General features: G+C 37.1%; 1 protein-coding gene across 1 annotated transcript in view; it reads right to left on the reverse strand.

Annotated features, from left to right (window-relative positions):
- Positions 1-1,109: 1,109 nt before the first annotated feature.
- PRTG (protogenin) overlaps positions 1,110-22,062 on the reverse strand; it is a 129,960-nt gene continuing 109,007 nt past the window's right edge. The window contains 10 exon segments of the mRNA XM_020285915.2: positions 1,110-1,193; positions 1,195-1,518; positions 1,943-2,047; positions 4,250-4,415; positions 7,196-7,316; positions 8,799-8,981; positions 15,523-15,693; positions 18,295-18,422; positions 19,430-19,616; positions 20,847-20,942. Coding sequence (XP_020141504.2) covers positions 1,110-1,193; positions 1,195-1,518; positions 1,943-2,047; positions 4,250-4,415; positions 7,196-7,316; positions 8,799-8,981; positions 15,523-15,693; positions 18,295-18,422; positions 19,430-19,616; positions 20,847-20,942 — 1,565 coding nt within the window.

Consider the following 22,062-nt stretch of genomic DNA (forward strand, 5'->3'; position numbering starts at 1 on the left):
AAATAGTTATTGATAAAATCCAAGAAACTCTTAAGGCAACTTTTTGTACTCCTGTCCTAAACAACTTCATGAATATTAAAAAGGTATAAGGCAAAGAATTCTATAATATATACTGGAAGGCACTGTTACCATGATAACCTCAAGTTCATTTCACTGTCTACTGTTGCATTTATCTTCATTCTTAATATTTCATGAAATTTCCTCACCCCTTTAAGCCAAACTGGGATTTAAAAAAAAAAGAAAAAAGAAAATACTCTTAACCCATTCTCTTTAAAAATCCACTTTCTGCATGGGGTTTTGCAACTAATACTAGAAAAGTTGAGGATGCTTTGCAAATTAGACAGTGTGGCCTTTGGCCAACTGTCAGGCAAAGGTGGAGGTAGAAAAGGCACGGCTCTAGGCAGGTTGAGGTTTGGGATACGGCAGATAAAACACTCAGACTCTAATGCCCAAAACACAAAGGTCTTTTAAGCAATATTATTCCCTATATGCTACTAAATAGTTCTGTTCTCAAAAGAGATATACTTTTTTGTTTTGGTCATTCATTAGAAGAAATAGTCCCATTTTTTCTCTGCTTAGTGGTTTAAAAGTCCTCATAGCCAGAAGTGTTAAGTTATCCAAACCATGCAGATGTCATAGTTTTATAAAAATCAGAGCTTCAGATAAACATTCTTACTCATCTACCTATAAGACTCCTTTGATCACACACATTACACATACAGCAATGAAAACAAAATGCTACTATAAGTATCATTGGTTATGTAGCTGAGATAAACTATAACAACAAACGAGGTAACAAAGTTGTCTTCAGAGTTTGCCGTCTGGCAAACTGAGGTAGATAGTCAGCAAAGGGACTTTCAAAAGTCTTCCCTTTGCTCCAGTGATATATTTTATATTCCAGTCAAATACCTTGACTGTCCTTTCACATTGCTGACAATGAAACATTCAAATTATGTCAGTTTAAAAAAAAAAAAAAAACACATTCAAAAAAAAAAAAAAAGAAAAGCTGAAATACCCAATAAGACATCAAGATTTTCACAAAAGGCTTTGGCTCCCTGTTCATTGTCCTTCGAACAGACTTACAGGTAAGAATACCTGAGCACAGCTGTCTAGATTGGAAGGCCGTTTTTATCAAAGCATTGTGTGGCAGACGGCGGGTGCAGAACTGAAGAGGAAGTCTGCTCAGCATCTATCTGATGGCACCGCAGGGTCTTCACACTTCCTCATCTTGGGATCCCCACCTGAATCACAGCCAGCGAAAGAATCAGATGTCGGGGGTGTGGTACTTATAACTGAGGACAAGTGTATCTCATCATTGGACTCATGGGAGAACCTTCCAGAATCCCCAGTCTCGTGGCTGCCTTCGCTATTTGCCGAGTGCTCAGTATCAGCTGCAACACCAAATGGCCTTGGGAAGCTGGCTGTCTGACCCAGGGAGCTGGGGGAGTCTTCCTCACTGATTAACACAGTAGTGCCCGGCTGGTAAAAGCAGACGGCTTGAGTGAATCTTCTCTGAGGCTAGGCAGAAACAGATAAGATAGCAATGAGATAGCAAACTGAGCAAGTACATGGGCAGAAGGTCATCTAGATAGTGTTTCCCCACAGAGCGACAGGAAACTATCAGAATTACCTGTGGCAAGTGAAGTATCCAAAGCTTCCTCAGTGATTTTCATGCACACTACTGCCCCTGTCGCTTTTCCCCACTGCCCCTGCTCTCCTCTGAAAACCACAGCTCTGATTTCTATTCCAACTGAACTTCTAACTACGGCTCTGCATGAAGTCCTTCCACCATGGCTCTCCACAAAGTCATGCCCCAAATTCTTAAAAATCATATCCATAAAGAACACAGAAATTAAAGTGTTAATTTACACTTTCCCCTCTTTTTAATTATCACTTCATATGCCATGGGTTGCCAAAGCCTTTTCTCATTTAGGTGGGTTACCTGCTCAACTTTTATCTTCTTTGAGTCTTGGAAAAAAAGCCATTTTTTCTTAGAGTTGCTTTTAATTATAGGACCATAGCTATTAATTATCAGGTCAGTTCCTCCCTGGGGAAATAAAGAAGGGAAATGTAAATTATTTTGCTATCATAGGTTTTAGTTTATCACATACAGTACATAACATTTTTAAATGTTAAAAGAAAAAAAATGATCACAGACATCACTATTTCTTCTTTTATACAGGCAGCAGACAACACATTCAGGGTATTTGTTAGTGACCAAAATGACATAGTACGGCTGGGTGCGGTGACTCATGCCTGTAATCCTAGCACTCTGGGAGGCCGAGGCGGGCAGATTGCTCGAAGTCAGGAGTTCAAAACCAGCCTGAGCAAGAGCGACACCCAGTCTCTACTATAAATAGAAAGAAATTAATTGGCCAACTAATATATATAGAAAAAATGAGCCGGGCATGGTGGCACATGCCTGTAGTCCCAGTTACTCGGGAGGCTGAGGCAGCAGAATTGCTTGAGCCCAGGAGATTGAGGTTGCTGTGAGCTAGGCTGATGTCACGGCACTCACTCTAGCCTGGGCAACAAAGTGAGACGCTGTCTCAAAAAAAAAAAAAAAAATTGACATAGTAGGTTTATTCTTAAGATACACACACACACACACACACACTCTCTCTCTCTCTGAAGTATTCAGGGAAGTACAATGATTCCAAAACTTATTTTCAAATGGTACAGTACACAAAAAGTTTACATTTTACATATCTCTAGATACGTAAAATTCTGACAAGATATTAACAATTATTTATTTATTTATATATAAATATATTCATTACATTATTCTCTCAACCTTTCTGCATGTTTGACAATTTTAAAAAGCAGGTGGGGAGAAAAAAATGTAACGTGCCCACATACACTCAACAAAATGGCATTATATACAGTATCAGCCCTTAGAAGCTAACCCAAGGGACTTGAGAAAGACATCCTCTAAACTTACTTTTCTCCAACACTTCAGGCCTCTACTCCCCTCTGCCTCCTTTCATTTTAGTTTCTTTTCATTTTTTTTTCCATGTCTTTCTCTCCACTCTTCCTCTCCCCTAGCCTTTCTCATGTCTGCTTTCAAACTAGTATTAATAGAACCACAGGATATTTTAGTACTTTTCATGCTTATTTAAAAGTTTTAGCTTCTAATGTTTTAGCTTAATTTCAAAAACACTGAATAACTTAATTTGTGTTAGAAAGTAAAAGCTAAATTAGGTTGCAAACAAAAAAGACAATAGAAGTAGCAAATATCAATTAATTGTTGTTCGCCCATAATACATATTATATATAGCACTGTGTTAAATATAAGTAGATGGCATCTGTTAAATATAATTATATAAAATTTAATCTCAAAAGTATCTGACATTTTGTTATGTTTTTGTTATTCTAAGTCTTAGGAAAAGGTTGGAGAAAAATAATTTGTAGCAACGTTTAGCAAATTTTTTTCTGTAAAGGGCCAGATAGTAAATATTTTAGGCTTTTCAGGCTATGTATGACCTATGTTACATGTTCTTCTTTTTTTTTAAAACCCTTTAAAAATGTAAAAAAACATTCTGAGCTCAGAGGCGGCCATATAAAATCAGGCTGCAGGCTGGCCTGTAGTTTGCTGACTACCTGGTTTATAGCACATTAGTTATAGGAGCTACTACAATAATGAACAATATCTAGTGTTGCAATGTGACTAAAAAAACTTTAAGATGGTGCTTACTATTGTGCTACTATTACTTTTACTAGAAAGGACATAAAGTAACATCCTCCAATGACATTTCTTTACTATATCCAACTTCTTTGGGTCATAAAGGGAAGGATCTTGACGCATCTATTTAGATGTTCCCTATTTCAAAAAAAAGTCATTCATACCTTGGCATAGTCTCATGACCAATTCAGGTCAATAGTCAACCAAAATAAGAACAAAGGGATTAATAAAAAAATGTTTACTCAGTAAACATAGGGCAGCCAAATTATAATAAATACAGACTAATGACTATGCTATCCTTATTTAAGGTATCATTGTTTTATATAATCCCATCTAACTGAATTTATGCTCACTTTTTTCTATAGCTCTTTCATTCTCTATCTTCACCTTCTTCTCCCTAAGTATTTTATGTAAGGAAGGAGCTGGGTAAAATTTGCGTATTTCATTAAGAAGAACAGAGATGTAATACATTCAATGTATAATTTTTTTGGTAAGTAAATTTTACACATGATGGGAAGATGAATGGAAGGAAGGATTATGCAGCGAAGCAGTCTCTCAGCTCAGTACCTTTGCATCGATGAAGCTGTTTGGCATTATCATTGGCATTAAGGATTCTTCATTTTCTGCAGCTCCTTCTAGGTTCTTTCCTACCTCATTTCCACTAGCTAAGGAAGCACTGGTACGGGATGACTGTTGAGTTCCATTCTGTGCAGTCTTGGAAGCAGATGATTTCCTGAAATATTGGCAAGAAGAGGAAATCTAATTTCATATAAGATATAGGCAAATGTACCCAATTTAGCGTACAATCACAACTCTGCAAACAATGAAGTTCTTGAATACTCGTTTCTTAAGTATTTTTAGAAATTGTATATTGGATTTTAGCTCCAAATCACTGCAGCAAACTTCTATGATTTGAAAAAGCATCTTAGGGGAAGGCTATGGCCTTAAATTCTTACATCAAAAAGACAGAAAGATCATGAATTAACAGTCTCATGTCACACCTCAAGGAACTAGAAAAAAAGAGCAAAGCAAAGCCAAAGCTAGCAGAAGAAAAGAAGTAAGAAAGCTCAGAGCACAATTCAATGAAATAGAAAACAAAAAAATATAAAGAATTAATGAAACAAAAAATTTGTTCTTTGAAAAGATAAACAAAATTGATAGACCATTAGTTACACTAACTAGAAAGAGAAGAGAAAGGACTCACATAAGCTCAATCAGAAATGAAAAAGGAGACATAACAACTGATACCACAGAAATATTAAAAATCATACATAACTACTATGAAAACCTCTACCCACACAAAGTAGAAAACCTAGAGGAAATGGGTACATTTTTGGAAATACACAACCTCTCAAGCCCGAGTCAGCAAGAAATAGAAATCCTGAACGGACCAATTACTAGCAGTGAGATTGAAACAAAAAATCTCCCAACAAAATAAAAGCCCCAGACCAGATGGATTCATAGCCTAATTCTATCAGACCTACAAAGAAGAGCTGGCACCCATTCTACTGAAGCCGTTCTATAACGTCAAGAAGGAGTGAACTGGCTGGCGCGGTGGCTCACGCCTGTAATCCTAGCACTCTGGGAGGCTGAGGCGGGTGGATTGCTCAAGGTCAGGAGTTCAAAACCAGCCTGAGTAAGAGCGACACCCCATCTCTACTATAAATAGAAAGAAATTAATTGGCCAACTAATATATATAGAAATAATGAGCCGGGCATGCGCATGCCTGTAGTCCCAGCTACTCGGGAAGCTGAGGCAGGAGGATAGCTTGAGCCCAGGAGTTTGAGGTTGCTGTGAGCTAGGCTGACGCCACAGCACTCACTCTAGCCTGGGCAACAAAGTGAGACTCTGTCTCAAAAAAAAAAAAAAAAAAAGACATCTGTACCTGAATGTTTATCACAGCACAATTCACAACTGCAAAGATATGGAATCAATCTAAATGTCCATCAATTGATGAGTGGATAAAGAAAATGTGGTATGTGTGTGCCACACACACACACACACACACACACACACTACGGAGTACTACTCAGCCATCAAAAGGAATGAAATAATGCCTTTTGCAGCAACTTGGATGGAACTAGAGAACATTATCTTAAGCGAAGTATCCCAGGAATGGTAAAACAAACACCACATGTTCTCACTAATAAGTGGGTGCTAAATGAGGTGTATACACAGTCATATACTGGTATATGACTGTGTATATAAATGGTGCTGGGAGAACTGGACAGCCACATGCAGAAGAATGAAACAGGATCCCTAGTGGACACTAGAAACTAAGGAGGAGGAGGATGGGAGAGGGATAAAAACATACCTATTGGGTACAATGTACACTACTCTGGTGATAGGCACACTAAAAGCTCTGACATCAGCATTACTGAATTCATCCATGTAACAAAAACACTTGTACCCCTTTAATATTTCGAAATTTAAAAAAAGAAACATATTTTTTTGCCTCAATATCTGCTTAAATAAAATTACTTTCTATAAACAATAATAGTTCCTTATTCCTAATTTGTGCAGAAATTATAATTCTTTAATTTATATTTTCTCCTCCAGGCCTACAGACAGTTACACTAACATAACAATTAACTTGCCAAATTAATGATGGTAAATTTAGAGTAGCACTTCCGCAAGGTTTAGGCATTACTAAAACAATGTGCATAAAGATTTTGTTAAAAATTATTAAAGTGAAAAATCTGGACATTAAAACTAAGCCAGTTCAATATCCACAAGATGTTTAGAACTTTTTCATTAATTTTTTTGAGTATGTTTCTATGCACAAGCATATACAGAGCATATATAGAGTAGACTCCGAAAAATCTATGGTAATGGAGGGAGACTAGTGATGGAGATTACCTAAGAAAAATGTGTATGTGACTTTGATTTTTTTTTCATTCAAAAAAGGATCTTAAGAGTAAATGGAGGCAAAACCCCAAATGTAAAAGGTTAAAAATAGACAAGTTCACTGAGTGGAAGATACTGCTGAAAATTTTGCCAAAGTCAATCCATAGACAAGATAGCCTGACAGAGTTTATAGATAACCCCATCTCTAGTTATTGTATTTGTCTTCATCCTCGTCTGGAGAATCCCAATCATATGTCCTGTGGTGTTCTCAGTGACTCAGGCATTTTAAGGACTGCAACTTAAATATGAAATTTTCTAGACAGCAAGGAATCTTCTCGATAAGCAGATGCATCAGACTAAGTGTGCCATTAAAAAAAAATCCCAATGATACATTTTGTGTTTCTCAAAATACTAAGGAAATGAGGACGCTAGGTCCTCATTTAAGAATATCTTACTGGCACAGTAATTTTTTCAAATAGCAAGAAAATAAGCTCCCTCTAAAACGAGCACATTTCAACAGCTGTAAGAACTCAAGTAACAATACTGTACATTTATTTTAAAGTGGAAAATCCCAGTTACTCTAAAGGCGCTTGATTTCAATTTGTTTCCTGTGGTTACTGTAATTGTTTTTAACTACCTCAACATCTCCAGCAATGGAAACACACCTGGCTTTACTTCGGTATATCAAGATGAGGACACAGATGAGGATGCAGGTCAAAGCTATGCCAACGCCTACAGCAATGCCAGTCATTGATTTTTGATCCAGATGGTAATAGCCTGAATAAACTAGAGGGAAAACACATTTACTCAGAATCAATTAGAAAAATAAGTGATGCCATTTATCATAATTCTCAGATGGATATTTGCTTTTCTGTAATTCTTCCTTATCTCATAGGAGAAGTTTTGACATCAATATCCAAGCAGAAAAGAAACAATCTTTTATTGGTGATTTCAGAGATTGGTTTATCTTCTATTATTAAGGCTTCTAAATACGAGTTTTAGATATCATGATTATATCAAACATGAATATCAGTTCTACTACTCTTCCCCTCTGCCCCATTCTCTTTTTAACACACACAGTTCATAAGTTACGGATAACAGGCACAAAACGTAATTATTCCTTGATGGACCAAAGGACAGTTTTCATATCATGTTGCCTTAAAAGCAGATCTGTACTCTGAAGATTAGTTTTTCATTTACATACATTAAAGCAGGGCTTCTCAAACTTAATGTGCATATGAATCACTAGGGGATATGAAAAAATGCAAATTCTGATTCACTGAGTCTGGGGTGGGGCCCACGATTCCGCATGTCTAACAAGTTCTCAGGTGATGTCCATGCTGCTGGTCCCTGGGCCACTCTGAGTATGAAGGTATTTGAGAAGCAAATATGAGCCTTGCCTGATGACACTGGGGCTAACTCCTTCTTGTTCTAAATCTACTGCCCTTCCCTTCTCCCCCATTCTCTTTCTAACATGCACTCATACACACACACAGACACACACACACACCAGACACAGAAAGACTGTTCTTTGTGGAGCTAAGAGTCATTAATCCTGTCCTGAGTTCAGCTGACATTTCCTCCATCTAAAACTACCCTCCTCCTCCACAGGCCCACTCCCCTAAAGAGGAGGAAAAGGAGGTGTCTAGTCCTGTACCCCAGGGGGCACCAGCTTTCTTCAGAACAGACTGACAGTTACACTGAGTGAAGGTGGCTCTTTAAAAATATTTTTTTCCACGTCTTCCTGTTTGCATTGAATCTCCCAGGGGTAAAAAAAAAAAAAAAAATATTTTTTTCCTATTGCTTTCCTCCAGAGAGGAAAAAAAAAAAAACCCCACTCTCTAGAAAGGCTGTTTTTTCTGTGGTGAAAGCTCTTAATGAAAACCATGCTCTTCTTAACTTAAACACCACAATCACTACTGCTGTTTATTGCCATGAAACCTCCCAGGAAGCTCACTCCTATCAGTGCACGGGTGGTGCGGCTTGTCTGTCTTGGTGGTTGCACAGCTGGGAAAAGAAGTAATTGGGAACACAGTGGTCTGAAAATTGCACTTAATTCTGAGGTAATTTTGCCACTTCTAGAAGTACAGAAAAGAGCCATGTGGCTCCATAACATCAGAACCTCACCAGCAACAATTTAAGGAACTGAGTGCAGGTTTAGGGATGTGGCAATTTTAGGAGCTGAAATAAAGTGTAAGGGAGCTAAATATATATATAAATTTTTTTTTTCTTTAAGAAAAATCACAGTGATGGTGGCAGTATACAGACCTTTGGCATCAGCAGAATCTAAACGCTTGGGCCTCTGATTTGATTCAGAAGTCTCCTTTGGAAGTACTGCCAGCTCCACAGAATTTGAAAAGGGTCCTTCTCCCACCTCATTGGATGCAGATATCTTGACAATGTACACATTTCCTGCGACCAGATTTTCTAGCAAAGCCATGGTTATTGCCCCTATAAATACATCAATTACAAATTAAATAGACATTTGTTGTTTATTCTTTCAATTATACATGGTCCTTTTCAAAAATATATATATTTTTCTGATTATAAAGGTGATACATGTTCGTTGTAGAATATTTGGAAAATAAAGATAAACATAAATAAAATTACAATCTCCCATTATCAGCATTTTAGTGTATTCTATTCATGTGTGTGCACATGAATAATATGTGAATATGTATTTACTGCATGTAGTTTTGTTTTTTTTTTTACTCACAACTATATAATTGAGGAAGCATGTATTTTTTATATCTTTCACTTAACATTTTACCATGCACATTTCCCCCACAAAACTCTTCTCTATCATTTTATTTTGGGATTAGTTCTTAAAAGTAGCACACATTTTTGTTTGGTTTATATGTATATATATATATATATTTAAAATACATATATTTAACATAGATATGACTACAAATGGCATTAAAACATTTACTACAGAACATTTCAAATATACAAAGAGTATATACATATATATAATATACAAAGAGTATATACATATATATAATATACAATGAATCTAGATTCAATAATTTATAACTGGATTTTAAAAAATCCAATGTGAGAGACTTTTTTTTATTAGACACGTTTAAGCCACTTATGGTAACAGCTGTGGCAGGTAATCTTATTCTTCCTTCTTAAATCAGAAACAACACAATTACTTTTGAAAGCACGTGTATGTTTTTCACTGGCCTAATTATTATCTCAGATTTCTTTAAGGTTAAACAGGAAAGAAAATGCAAAGTTATATAGGAACCTCAGAGTGTTGACGACCCAGGTCTCAGATTAACTATCAAAATTACCACCAGCAATCTGCCTAAGCTCTTCTCTCCAAAAGTAATCATTATTTGAATTTAGTTATGATATCTGGTCTCTCAAGGTATTTTCTCTGTTGGCATGACTGCTAAGAAGCAGTCCTATTTGGACACTTGTGTTTCTTGAGGCATCTTTCTGCTCTTGTTCTGCTACCGCACTCAATCATTTATCTTACAAAAGGACTCCGACCCCAGGAATCAATCCTAATGCTAAGACAGCAGGTGTAATAGAAATATAATCAGAAAGTTGTTCCAGCACTGCATTTGTGGATGGATATGCACAGGAAATTCTAGCTTTCCTAGCACTGATTTCATTTCACTTTTTTCTGACTTAACCTTAGTTTCAAAGAATTTATTATAGTTTATTTATAGCAGTCACCTCCCAGCCAGAGCTGGCTACTCCGGGGCACTTGCTAGAGTGTCCTTCATTATGCAAGTGAAATGTGGGGTGATTTCAGAGCTGAGGTCATGATACAGAGGCTACCTCTGCAGGTCACATGGCATGACACAGCCAAACCTCCAGCAGCAATGCCAGGAGCCAGAACACAGCTTGTTTTCGTGTTCTCTGGTTTCAAGTTGGCCCTAAGAGGGTGTGAGCTACTTGAGTACACAACTGTTCAATAAACAAAGTAACCCCTATTTAGAATCAGGAAGAGTCCTTCCACTGTTACCATGTTCTTAGGCAGATGAATTAGAAAACAAAGATGAAAAAAAAAAAAAGAAAACAAAGATGTATTATGATGTGTTACAATGATCTAGAAGGAAGAATATTTCAATGTCTTCACATACAGAGATATAGAGTTTCCACATCACAGAATACATTTAATTATAAAACATACTTGGAAAAATCCAATCACTACCAGAAACTGGAAGTCTTTTCACCTAATTGAAGTTTTGTAAGTGGATCGGCAGCATGTGTGTGCATGTACTCCCTGTCCCCCAACAGAGAGAGTCTTCGTTTAGGGAAAAAAGGAAACCATAACATTCTGGTTCCCATATGGGCACATGCAGAGCATTTTCCCAATGTTACAGTGATCTGTCCAATATTCTCTCACTAGACTGCCTCAATCTCAATTAGTGTGAATATGTCAGTGTCCTGCCTTTTACATGTGTCTGAATATTTAGCTAGACTAGGAATTTCATAAGCAATTTCATAACAGTGTTAGATCAATGTTGATCAAATCCTGACATACTGCCAACTAAGCAATCTTGTGACTTGGGGCATGTTACTGAACTCTACTTTCGCATGGGGGCAATAGTTCCCACTTTGCGTTATTATTATAAGGATTAAATAAATTATCAATGGCAAGTGTGTGACACAAGTGTATATACTCAATAACAGTAAGTTTTCTTTCTCATCTCTGTCTTCTCTTTTTCCTCTTCTGGAGGACAGAAACACATTTCAACACCTTAAGGTGGCTAGCAGAATGCTTTGTACAAGATAATTCTTAGTAAATGTCCATTGAACTCGTTAACAAGATAAGCAAATAGCTTATATTTATATTATATATATATATTTATATCACAGATAGTGACAGATTTCGAGGCTGGAGAAGTACCCCAAGGTACAGTCTCAGACGTTTCTCTCTTCTGTCCACATGTTTTAAATGATCTTTCCTCCCAGTTGTACAGCCGTAAGTATCATCTACACACTGATAAATGATTTATATCTCTAGTCCATACCTCTCTCATGAACTTAACCCTCCCACTGCTTAATCAGCCTCTTTACCTGGACATTCAAAAGACATCTCCAATTTAACATGTTCAAAAGCAAACCACTTATCTCCCCCACTGACTTAGCTTCTCTTTTTTTCTTACACTACACATCAATTTACAAGCAAATCTGACAGGCTCTTCTTCCAAATTATGTTCCAATAACTTACTACCATCACCACTAGCACCCTGGTCCAAACCTTCATCAACTCTAACGTGGACACTTGCCTATTAAATGGTCTCCAAACTTCCACTCTTACCTTCTTATAATTCATTTTTTGGGGTTGGCAGAGCAATCCTTTTTAAATGTCAATCTGGTCAAAAGTCTTCAATATCTTCTATCTCAGAATAAAATCTACAGCTCACAAAGTCTAGTCTACAAGATCTGCCCTTTGTTACCTCTCTACCTCATTTCTTACTGCCTTCTCTTCCCCTCACTCTAGCCTCCCTGGCCTTCTTCTTGTTCTTTTAACATGCCAAACACACTTCTGCCATGGGGCCTTTGCACTTCTCCCAGATATCCACAGGGCTGTGTTCAGTGTTATTTCTTCCGAGAGAACTTATTTTGCAACCTCCATCACTTTGCTTCTTTTCCCTATTGTAGCTTTCTTTAAAGCATTTATGACACCACCTGAAAATGTATATATATTTCAGTTTGTGCAAACTTTAGTGGGGGCGAGGACTTTGTTTTGTTCACTGTGGTACTGCAGTGCCCTGTACAGGGCCTGACACATAGTAATCACTCAATAAGAATTAGTTTAATAAATGAATATGTTTCTACTATTGGTAGTCCAATTCATTTGGCAAATACTGAGTTAAATGGATTTCTTTATTGTGGGACTTTCAATTTTTTTTTTGTTTTATATTTTTAAATAAATTTTATTTTTCTTCTTTTTTAACCAATGAAAGTATGTGTTTTGCTGAATGGACTTCTAATTTTCGATGTGAATCTCTAACAGAAAAAAATGGTATATGGTATTTCTCAAACGTATTTAATCATGGAAAAAATTTTTTTGAAGGAGGGGCATCTTTATGATCTCAGAAAACTCATAAAGAACAGAGTTCAGGAATTGCTGAGGTAGAGCATGATTTCCTCCAGCGCCTTTTAGATCTGAAAATAATTGAGTAGCTTGTGCTGATTTACTGCATACCAGGAAGGTAAAGACTGTAATTTCTGATCCACTTTAAATTACACACAAGTATAATTTCATATTACATTTCTGCTCAACCATTCGACCATGTACCATTTCAGCCATAAATATCATATGCTCACCAAAAGCATTTTTAAATGTTTTGATTCATGAAAAAAATATTGTTCAATTTGGGATTAAATTTTGAATTAAATATATATGTAAATATGTATACAACTAATATGTATAGAAGACTAATAGATATATGGGAAAGAGAAACTGACATTTCCTCTCCTTTTTCCCTCTTTTTCTACATCATTACCTTTCCAAAAGGTGCCATAATTAGACATAAAAGACAATTTTAGTTTTCCTTTAAATGCCATGTTATATTCCTTCTTTTTGTTTACATGTAAGTCCAACTCTATATTTTTCTCTCTCAAAAAAGTAAACTTAATTGCTTTTTACACACATTGTTTATTTGTTCTCTATAAGTCACTAGCATTAGCCATGAAAAAAGTTCTCTAAATTTAACAAATGACAAAAGCTTTTCACGAATAATGTTTCTTAAAATTGCACCAAGAAACATACAGATTTTTTTCACTGTACATTACTGTACAGTTAGAAAAGCTTACATAGATGTAAAAATCTGCCACTGTAATTCATGTCACTACCGAGCTGTCAATAAGGCAAAATATTATTTTCTGAGCTCTGTCTCAAAATGACAAATGAACATATTTAAAAGGAGTCAAAACAAATCTATATTGCTTCTTTTCAGGCAGGTACAAATAATGAACTAAAAGAAGTATGTGCTCATGCTATCAAAAATCTTTATTAACGCTTATAACACCTCATTAAGTCAGGTTAGTCATGTGGTTAAGCATTGTGTCAATAAATCATTTTGGAATTGCATAACTGAAATTGAATTACACATTTTGAGAATACTGTGGTAGACTGTAACACTAAGCGCCCCCAGTGAATCACACCTCCATCTATTCAGATCCCTTGGGTAGCCCATTCCACACTGGCTCCGGGCTTGGCCACGTGACTTGCTCTGCCTGATCAGACACTAGCACGTGTGATTCAAGCAGAGGCTTGTAAAGCTTTTTACGTGGGGCTTCTTCCTCCTCTTCCTGATTCTGGAACCCTGTCCGGCTGTTTTTAGACTATTCAGACCCTGTCAAAACTGTAACATGGCTGCAGCCTCATGAGAGACCAACAGAAGAACTGCCAAACTGATCTCAGTACAAATTGCTCACGCAAGGAATGATAAAAAAAATAGTTGTTTTACGTTTTAGAGTAGTTAGGCAGCAACAGATAAGTGATATAAATACAAAATCGTATTGCTGTCAAGTACTTATTATCAAATCTCTTCAGTGACCAGAAAATCATTTCTTAGTGGGGCTTCTGCTTAATGAAAAATATGAATATATAATTATCAAAACTTCAGCGAAAGTTACTATTAGCTTATTTTATAACTGCATAGAGTTTTATATTCCATGCACCTAAATAGCCTTTAAAGTTTATCTTCTTAATTGGGTGAATATTACTCTTGAAAGGTAAACCGTATATGGAAGTAGCTAGTACTATACAGTGATCGACAAATTTCCTTCCTGAAACCCTTCTTAAAGCTTTTTATTGCTTGGCAAACTATTCTTTTCCCATCATGTATGTCTGAATCAAAGAAGTGCCAAGATAATGAAGTTTTACTATTTATGTGATGGCTCATCTAAAAACTGGCATATGGGACTTGTCCAAATGAAAGATTCCAGATCTAGAAAAGGATGTAATGATTAAAGCATGCAATAAGAATGTTAAGAATTTTATAATTCAGTTTTTCTCAGCTAAAAAAAATTACTGTTAAAGAAATTAAATTTCGGGGCATGAGGGAGCTGGGTACAGTGGCTTATGCCTGGAATCCTAGGACTTTGGGAGGCTGAGGTGGGAGGACTGTTTGAGCCCATGAGTTTGAGACCAGCCTGGGCAACAGCAAGACCCCATCTCTACAAAAAAAATTAAAAATTAGCTGGGCATGGTGGTGTGCACCTATAGTTTCAGGTACTTGGGAGGCTGAGACAGGAGGATCAGTTAAGCCCAGGAGTTTGAGGTTGCAGTGAGCTATGATCATACTGCTATACTCTAGCCCAGGTGACAGAGTGAGACCCTGCCTCAAAATAAAGAAAGAAAAGAAAAAAGAGAAGAGAAAAACTCAGTGTTCTTAAGCCCTGATCAGCTTTTCCCTGTATTTAAGAGGACCCTAAAACTCATATGGGTCAATTTATTTCATGTGGATCATTTTAGTAGCAGTACAAAGGTCTTCTCCTTTAAGCTAGATTTTCTTCCAATGTTTCCTACCGCCATGCAAGACACACCACCACCAGAAACCTAATAATCATCCATAAAAATTCTCCCTCTCTTATTCCTCCCCTCCTATCATCCAAGCTATCACGTCCTATTGATTCTACCGCCTCAGTATCTTTCAAATATCCTTTCCTTTCCATTGCAATCCTCACCATCCTAGTTCAGGCTTATCATCTCTTTCCTGGACCACTACAATTACTTCCTAACTAGTCCCTTTACATTACTCTTACTTCCATTTGTCCTCAATAAAACCTCTCCTTTGACAAGAGTAAGAGCGATCTTTCAGAAACATGAATCATTCTTAAAATTGGCTGATGGCTTCCCAGTGCTCTTTGAATAAAACCAAAATTTTAAATTATTTATTACTTCACACCTAAAAATATAAACTCAAAACAAACTCTAGATTCCTCTTTCCTTTTGTTTATGCAACACTAATAATCTTACTTCCCGTCCTCCTTGGTGATTTATGATCACATTTACCTTCTCGGTGTAGGACCTGCCACTCTCCCGCAATCCAAGCCTTCCGGGATGCATACAGGATGGTATATCGCGTCACAACCGTCTCTGGGCCGTCGGGGGGTTTCCAAGAAACCAGAGCAGTGTCATCCTCTATCAGTGTCACTTTTACTCCAACTGGTGGGCCTGCTGGTGCTGTGCACACATGTGAAAAAACATTGTATTGCTAACATAAAATGCATCATAAACACTCAAATACCTGGCTCACATGCTTAGAAAAGATTATGAAAAACTAGAAACCACTATTATTAAAATCTAAAAATCACAGCTTTTTTTTTTTTTTTTTTTTTTGAGACAGAGTCTCGCTTTCTTGCCCAGGCTAGAGTGCCGTGGCGTCAGCCTCGCTCACAGCAACCTCAGACTCCTGGGCTCAAGCAATCCTCCTGCCTCAGCCTCCCGAGTAGCTGGGACTACAGGCACGAGCCACCATGCCCGGCTGATTTTATATTATATATATTAGTTGGCCAATTAATTTCTTTCTATTTTTATGGTAGAGACGGGGTCTCGCTCAGGCTGGTTTTGAACTCCTGACCTTGAGCAATCCGCCCGCCTCGGCCTCCCAGAGTGCTAGGATTACAGGCGTGAGCCACCGCGCCCGGCCTAAAAATCACAGCTTTTAAGATCATTACCGTGTTTCCCCCGAAAATAAGACAGGGTCTTATATTTATTTTTCCTCAAGAAGACACCCTAGGGATTATTTTCAGGGGATGTGTTATTTATTTTTTTTTAAGTACGGTACAACGATCTACATTTATTCAAATAGAGTTAAGTCGTCTTCTTCTGGAACATCATCATAACTCTCCAAACCCCGAATTCCATCCTGAATTTCTTGCAACTCTATTTCCTTTAGAACCATTGGCCCCAATCTCTCATGTTCAGCAATAGAGCTCTCATGGGGCAGAAGAGAAGGGCTGCTTGTCTTCTTTACCACTCCACGACAAAATGTATGGGTTGTCCAGATATGCTGCCCATCACTAGGTCTTATTTTCAGGGTAGGGTAAGCCCCTTATACTGGGCAAATGGTTAGAAATTCTGTTGGGGCTTATTTTATGGGTAGGTCTTATTTTCGGGGAAACACGGTAGCAATAATAGTAAAGTACTATTTTTTATTCTTTTTTCTGAAAGTTAATTTCATTTTTGTAGTATTTAAAACATTAAAAAACATAAAGAAGATGGTAGATTCCTAGGCTGGGAATTACTAAGTCAAAGAGATAGCATTTAAAATAAAGGGCTCTTGAAACGTTCTGCTAAACTGCTAACTAGAAAGGTTTACAGTTTCACCAGTAGTACCTGTCCTTCAGACACTGAGTTTTACCTCGTAAGTACTGAATCTAAATTACAACCCTTACTAAAATGTATAGAGAACACTCACTTAACCTGATCTAGGAGGCCACTAAAGAAGACGCTTCTGAGACCAAAACATTTAGTTATTCCCTGAAAAGCAGTAAATCAATGAGTTAATATGGCAGACTTAAGCCTAATAATTTATATTAAATATCTGTGAAAAGTAGTGAAATCTTGCAATTTTAGTTGACTCCATGTTTAATAAGAGCTAAAAGTCTGAAGAGCTGGTTTCTGGTGTCACATCTCATACGGAGTATTGCTAAAACCACAGCAAAGCAGCTTTATGTTCGCTTACATCAGTGTCTCTTGCTTTCTCTCAGTATAATTAAAATAGAGCAGGCATGATCCCTATAGATTTTCTAGTCCTTTACCCCCCATTTTAGAGATAAGAGAATGCAGGCAGGGGTCCTCAAACTTTTTAAACAGGGGGCCAGTTCGCTGTCCCTCAGACCGTTGGAGGGCCATTGGAGAGTGCGGCGCACATTCCACACATGCGCGCTGCGGGCCCCGGACGAGTCGGCTGCTAAGCAGGACAGGCAGTGGCGGCAAAAACACCCGGTGGGCCTGATAAATGTCCTCGGTGGGCCGCATGTGGCCTGGGGCCGTAGAGTTTGAGGACTGCTGGTAGAGACTAAAAATACTTTAGCCATAAGTAAGCTACTGAATTGGTACCCAATCAGATATGTACACTGTGCTGTACACAGAAATGAGTTCTAACGTGGCCTCATAAGATCATTAACAAATACATTATTCACTTATTTCTATTTAAAATTATTTAGGTGCAGCATACCTGATTGGAAAATAAGTCTTCCCTAAAGGGGCACTAAATTTAAGCCCAGTTGCTTGTGGAAAATATACATTTGGAAGAATATATATATATATAAAAGAAAAAGAAATTCCAAAAAGTAAGAAATAAAACAAATATATACACATCAACTGGTAGGTGGCACCCCAGGCAGTGTCCTCCTCAAAATGACATATATATTTTTTAAGCATTTCCTTAAATTTTTTTTTTTTTTTTTTTTGAGACAGAGTCTCACTTTGTTGCCCAGGCTAGAGTGAGTGGCGTGGCATCAGCCTAGCTCACAGCAACCTCAAACTCCTGGGCTCAAGCGAACCTGCTGCCTCAGCCTCCCAAGTAGCTGGGACTACAGGCATGCGCCACCATGCCCGGCTAATTTTTTCTATATATTAGTTGGCCAACTAATTTCTTTCTATTTATAGTAGAGACGGGGTCTTGCTCTTGCTCAGGCTGGTTTCGAACTCCTGACCTTGAGTGATCCTCCTGCCTCAGCCTCCCAGAGTGCTGGGATTACAGGCGTGAGCCACCGCGCTCGGCCCTTAAAATTTTTTTTTAAAGATAAAAACCCATAGAGGTGCTGCTTTGTTTACCTTCTGGAAGTGTAGAATGGTAGACTACAGGGCTCCAGGGACTGGAAAGCTGATCCACATGTAATCGAACAGCAAATTCATATTTGGTGTTGGGTTCTAGACCTTGAACCAACATGTGAGTTTCTGATCTATAAGAATGAGTAATAAAGTTGTTAATGCTGGTAGCATATTGTATCTAAATGATTGTCAGTATTTCCAACCAATAGGTAGGGCATAATATTATTCACTAGCTCCCCATTTTCTTTAAAAAATTTTTTTAGACTGAAAGAGCAATCTATGTAACAAAAACACTTGTACCCCCCTTAGTATTTTGAAATAAAAAAGATCAATCTAATCTGATTATTAAAATATATTTAACACATTAACTGCCATGTGGGTTGTATTTAACTCATATTAGTTATGAGCCCAGGGCCTCGTGAAGCATATGTGACTCACATGTCTCTTCACTTTGGGGGCTGTGGGAACTATTTTTCAAGTTGCATATAACTCATGCACAGAAAACAATGAAAAATAACAATTTTTTCATTACATTAGAAAGGATCATATTGTTTTTGCAGTTTTTATTCTATTTTCATAATAAAACACGTGGCCCCAAGGAAAAATTTTTTTTCTAGTGTGGCAGTCAATGTGTTAATATTATCCTATAGAAATAAGCCTGTAAGTTACCTCTGAGAGGAAACTAGAAAATTAAGAGTATGGAAATGTCCCAAAACAAAGAGATTTTCTTTGAAATATTGGAAGTCAAAGCATTCTTTTAAAGCATAGTCATAGGCATCTTTCTAACTCCAACCTAGAAAATGGAATGACAGCTATCCCTACTTTTTGATGCCAGAATGAAAATGGTCTTTTGCTAGCTAAGTTTAGCCACTTGAAAACAATCATAGCTTCTTGCCTAATCTTGTTGCACGAGGCTGGGAAAATTTTAAAAAATCACTTATGTAAATTAAATGTCAAAAAGTGCAGCTTTCAGAACTGAATATAGTAAGGATGTAAACCTCCCATCCATTTTATAAGAAAGATAAGTCTTGAAACAAATGCTTACTACTGAAGCCCACGCCAGGCCCAGGATGGTAAGAAGTTAAGTATGAGTAGGGAGGAAAAGCAAAGAAAACAACCATTAATAGAGGCTACATACGTTTGAAGGTACAGAACCAAAGAAGCATTCTGCAGGCCGACAGGGTTACAGCGGATGGTGTAGTTAATGATTTGTGCAGTGGTGAACGCAGGCCTCCTCCAATGCAGGAAGATGGAAGATGAGGTGTTAGCCTTCGCATAGAGATGGTGGGGTGGTGGTGGAGGGGGGACCATGCGATCACGAACAGCTATTGAAAAAGACAGTGTTAATTTACCGCACAACATAACATTTAATGTAGAAAGTAGTAAAATGGCAAAATCATCATACCTCACCCTACAAGCAGATGTTAAGTTTTTCTTCCACCAGAGACTCATATTTGTCTAGAAATATATCATCCAGACCTAAACAACTCTCCATGAGTTAGATAAGGAGTCAAATATAATCACGAGTCACTTAACAACAGGGATATATTCATGGGGTATATTCAGGAAATGCGTCATTAGGCAATTTTGTCATTGTGTGAACATCACCGTGGTCCCCAGTCTTTTTGGCACCAGGGACGAGTTTCATGAAAGACAATTTTTCCATGAACCAGGAGTCAGAGGGGGTGGGGTGTCATGGGTGGGTGGGTATTGGTATGGAGCTCAGATGGTCATGCACAGCCGGTTTCCTAATAGGCCATGGCCTGGGGGTGGGGGACCACAGTTAGAGTATAATTACACAGACCTAGATGGTATAGATTACTTACTACACACCTAGGCTATATGGTACAGCCTATTGCTCCTAGGCTACACACCTGGACAGCATGCTACTATACCAAATACTGTAGCAACTGTAACACAATGTTAAGTATTGGTATATCTAAACATAGAAAAGAAAATGTATTGCTTTATGAGGTTATGACAGCAGCATCACTAGGTGATGGGAATTTTTCAGGCCCATTATAATTTTAGGAGGCCACCATTATATATGTGGTCTCTTTTTGACCAAAACATTGTTATGTAGCACGTGACTGTACTATTAACACTTAACACATCGGAAAACAGAAGCACAGAGAAGTCAAATGATTAGCCAAAGACATTCAGAAAACCAGCAGTAGACTTAAGGCTAGAACAACGTCCTCTTTAGTAGTAGTAAAACTGAACATCGATTGGAGACAACTAGCCTCAAGATGAAAACAGATAAACGAAAATAGATTATAATATTATCTATAGTTATTCAGTGGTTATTTTCCCCAGTTAAATTTCTAATGGCCTTTTACATGTAAAATTAAAATAGGCACTCATAATTTGATATATCTCACTTAAAATATTTACTGAGCGCACCTATGTGTTCAAGATACTCTTGCTAGGCAGCATGGAGGATATGAAGTAATTAGACCACCAAGACTTCCAAGTAGTAATGAGAAATTTAAAGAAGAGGGGGAGAAAAAGGACCGTGGGCTGTAGTGAAATAAACTCCCGTGACTCTCACTTACACACGCATCCTGGCGTGCTGACAGTCTGATCCGCCTGATAGCCATCTTCTATGTTATTGTAAGCCAGCAGCCTCACGTGGTATTTTCTTCTGGGATCTATAAAGAAACCAACAGGTAATTTTAAGGACCAGACCTCTAGATCTGAGCAAAGGATGGAGCCTCTCTAGATTTTGGTTTAACAACCTTCCTGAATGCATACAAGTTCTAAGTAAAACTAAATTTTTCTTTTTCTATATTACACAATGACTCAGCAATTTACCTTAGCATTATAATCACACTACTATTGTGACTATCTACTAATTATTTACAATTTCATTTTACTTAACCTAATTTCAAACAATAACACTACCACAACCACTCCTCTTCCTCCTTAAATGGCCAGTTGGATTCTTGGTTTTAAAAGCCTTAGATTTTGGTGGATAAAAGATCTTGATGGATCTTTTATGAGAAGTTTTTTGTTTAGGCAGTTATACTTGAGGGTAGTTTACTTAAAAGCATGGAAATCAAAGTGAGATTGTTTTCTCCATCAAAGTTAAGGAAAATTACAATTGTCATTCTTTAGTACCTTTGAAAATTTATATAATCATGTGCTGTTTTAACTGTGTCCTTTCTACAAATCTACATTTTAAGTTGAGAGCTAAATTCACTAAGAAAGATGAATTGGGGCTCCCTCTACTGGTGTTCATTAACTATCACAATACTAAAACTAAAGTCCATAAACAGGCACCTTACAACAATTTTCTCAGGGCTTTGAGGAAATACATGCTTATAAATTTTAACTGATATCCTTTTAAAAATGTCCATAAGTTTAATAATATAAACACATTTAAAGTTAACTGTTTACGATGGCATTTAACTACAGAATATTTGCTTAGGGCAAAAAAAATACTATTCAAAAATAACATAATTCTGTTATATTTCTCTAAATAACAAAACACACAAAAGAATTTCAATATTTTATAAGGGAAAATAATCGCCCTTTACAGATATACCTGATATGGAAAAAGACGTGAAATTAAAGAATAAAAATAATCCTAGAGTGAATTACAACATTTAAAAAAATCCAAAAATATTGTCAATACAAGTGGTTCGATTAAAAAAAAAAAAAAAATCCAAAAATAAAATGTGAAATTTATGAAACTCTCCAAAGTTATTTAAGAGTTTATGAAAATATTTTAGAAACTGATAAATCAAATGCAATAAAAGATGTCATTAA

Source organism: Microcebus murinus, chromosome 6, assembly GCF_040939455.1.
Source record: "Microcebus murinus isolate Inina chromosome 6, M.murinus_Inina_mat1.0, whole genome shotgun sequence".
Classification (NCBI taxonomy): domain Eukaryota; kingdom Metazoa; phylum Chordata; class Mammalia; order Primates; family Cheirogaleidae; genus Microcebus; species Microcebus murinus.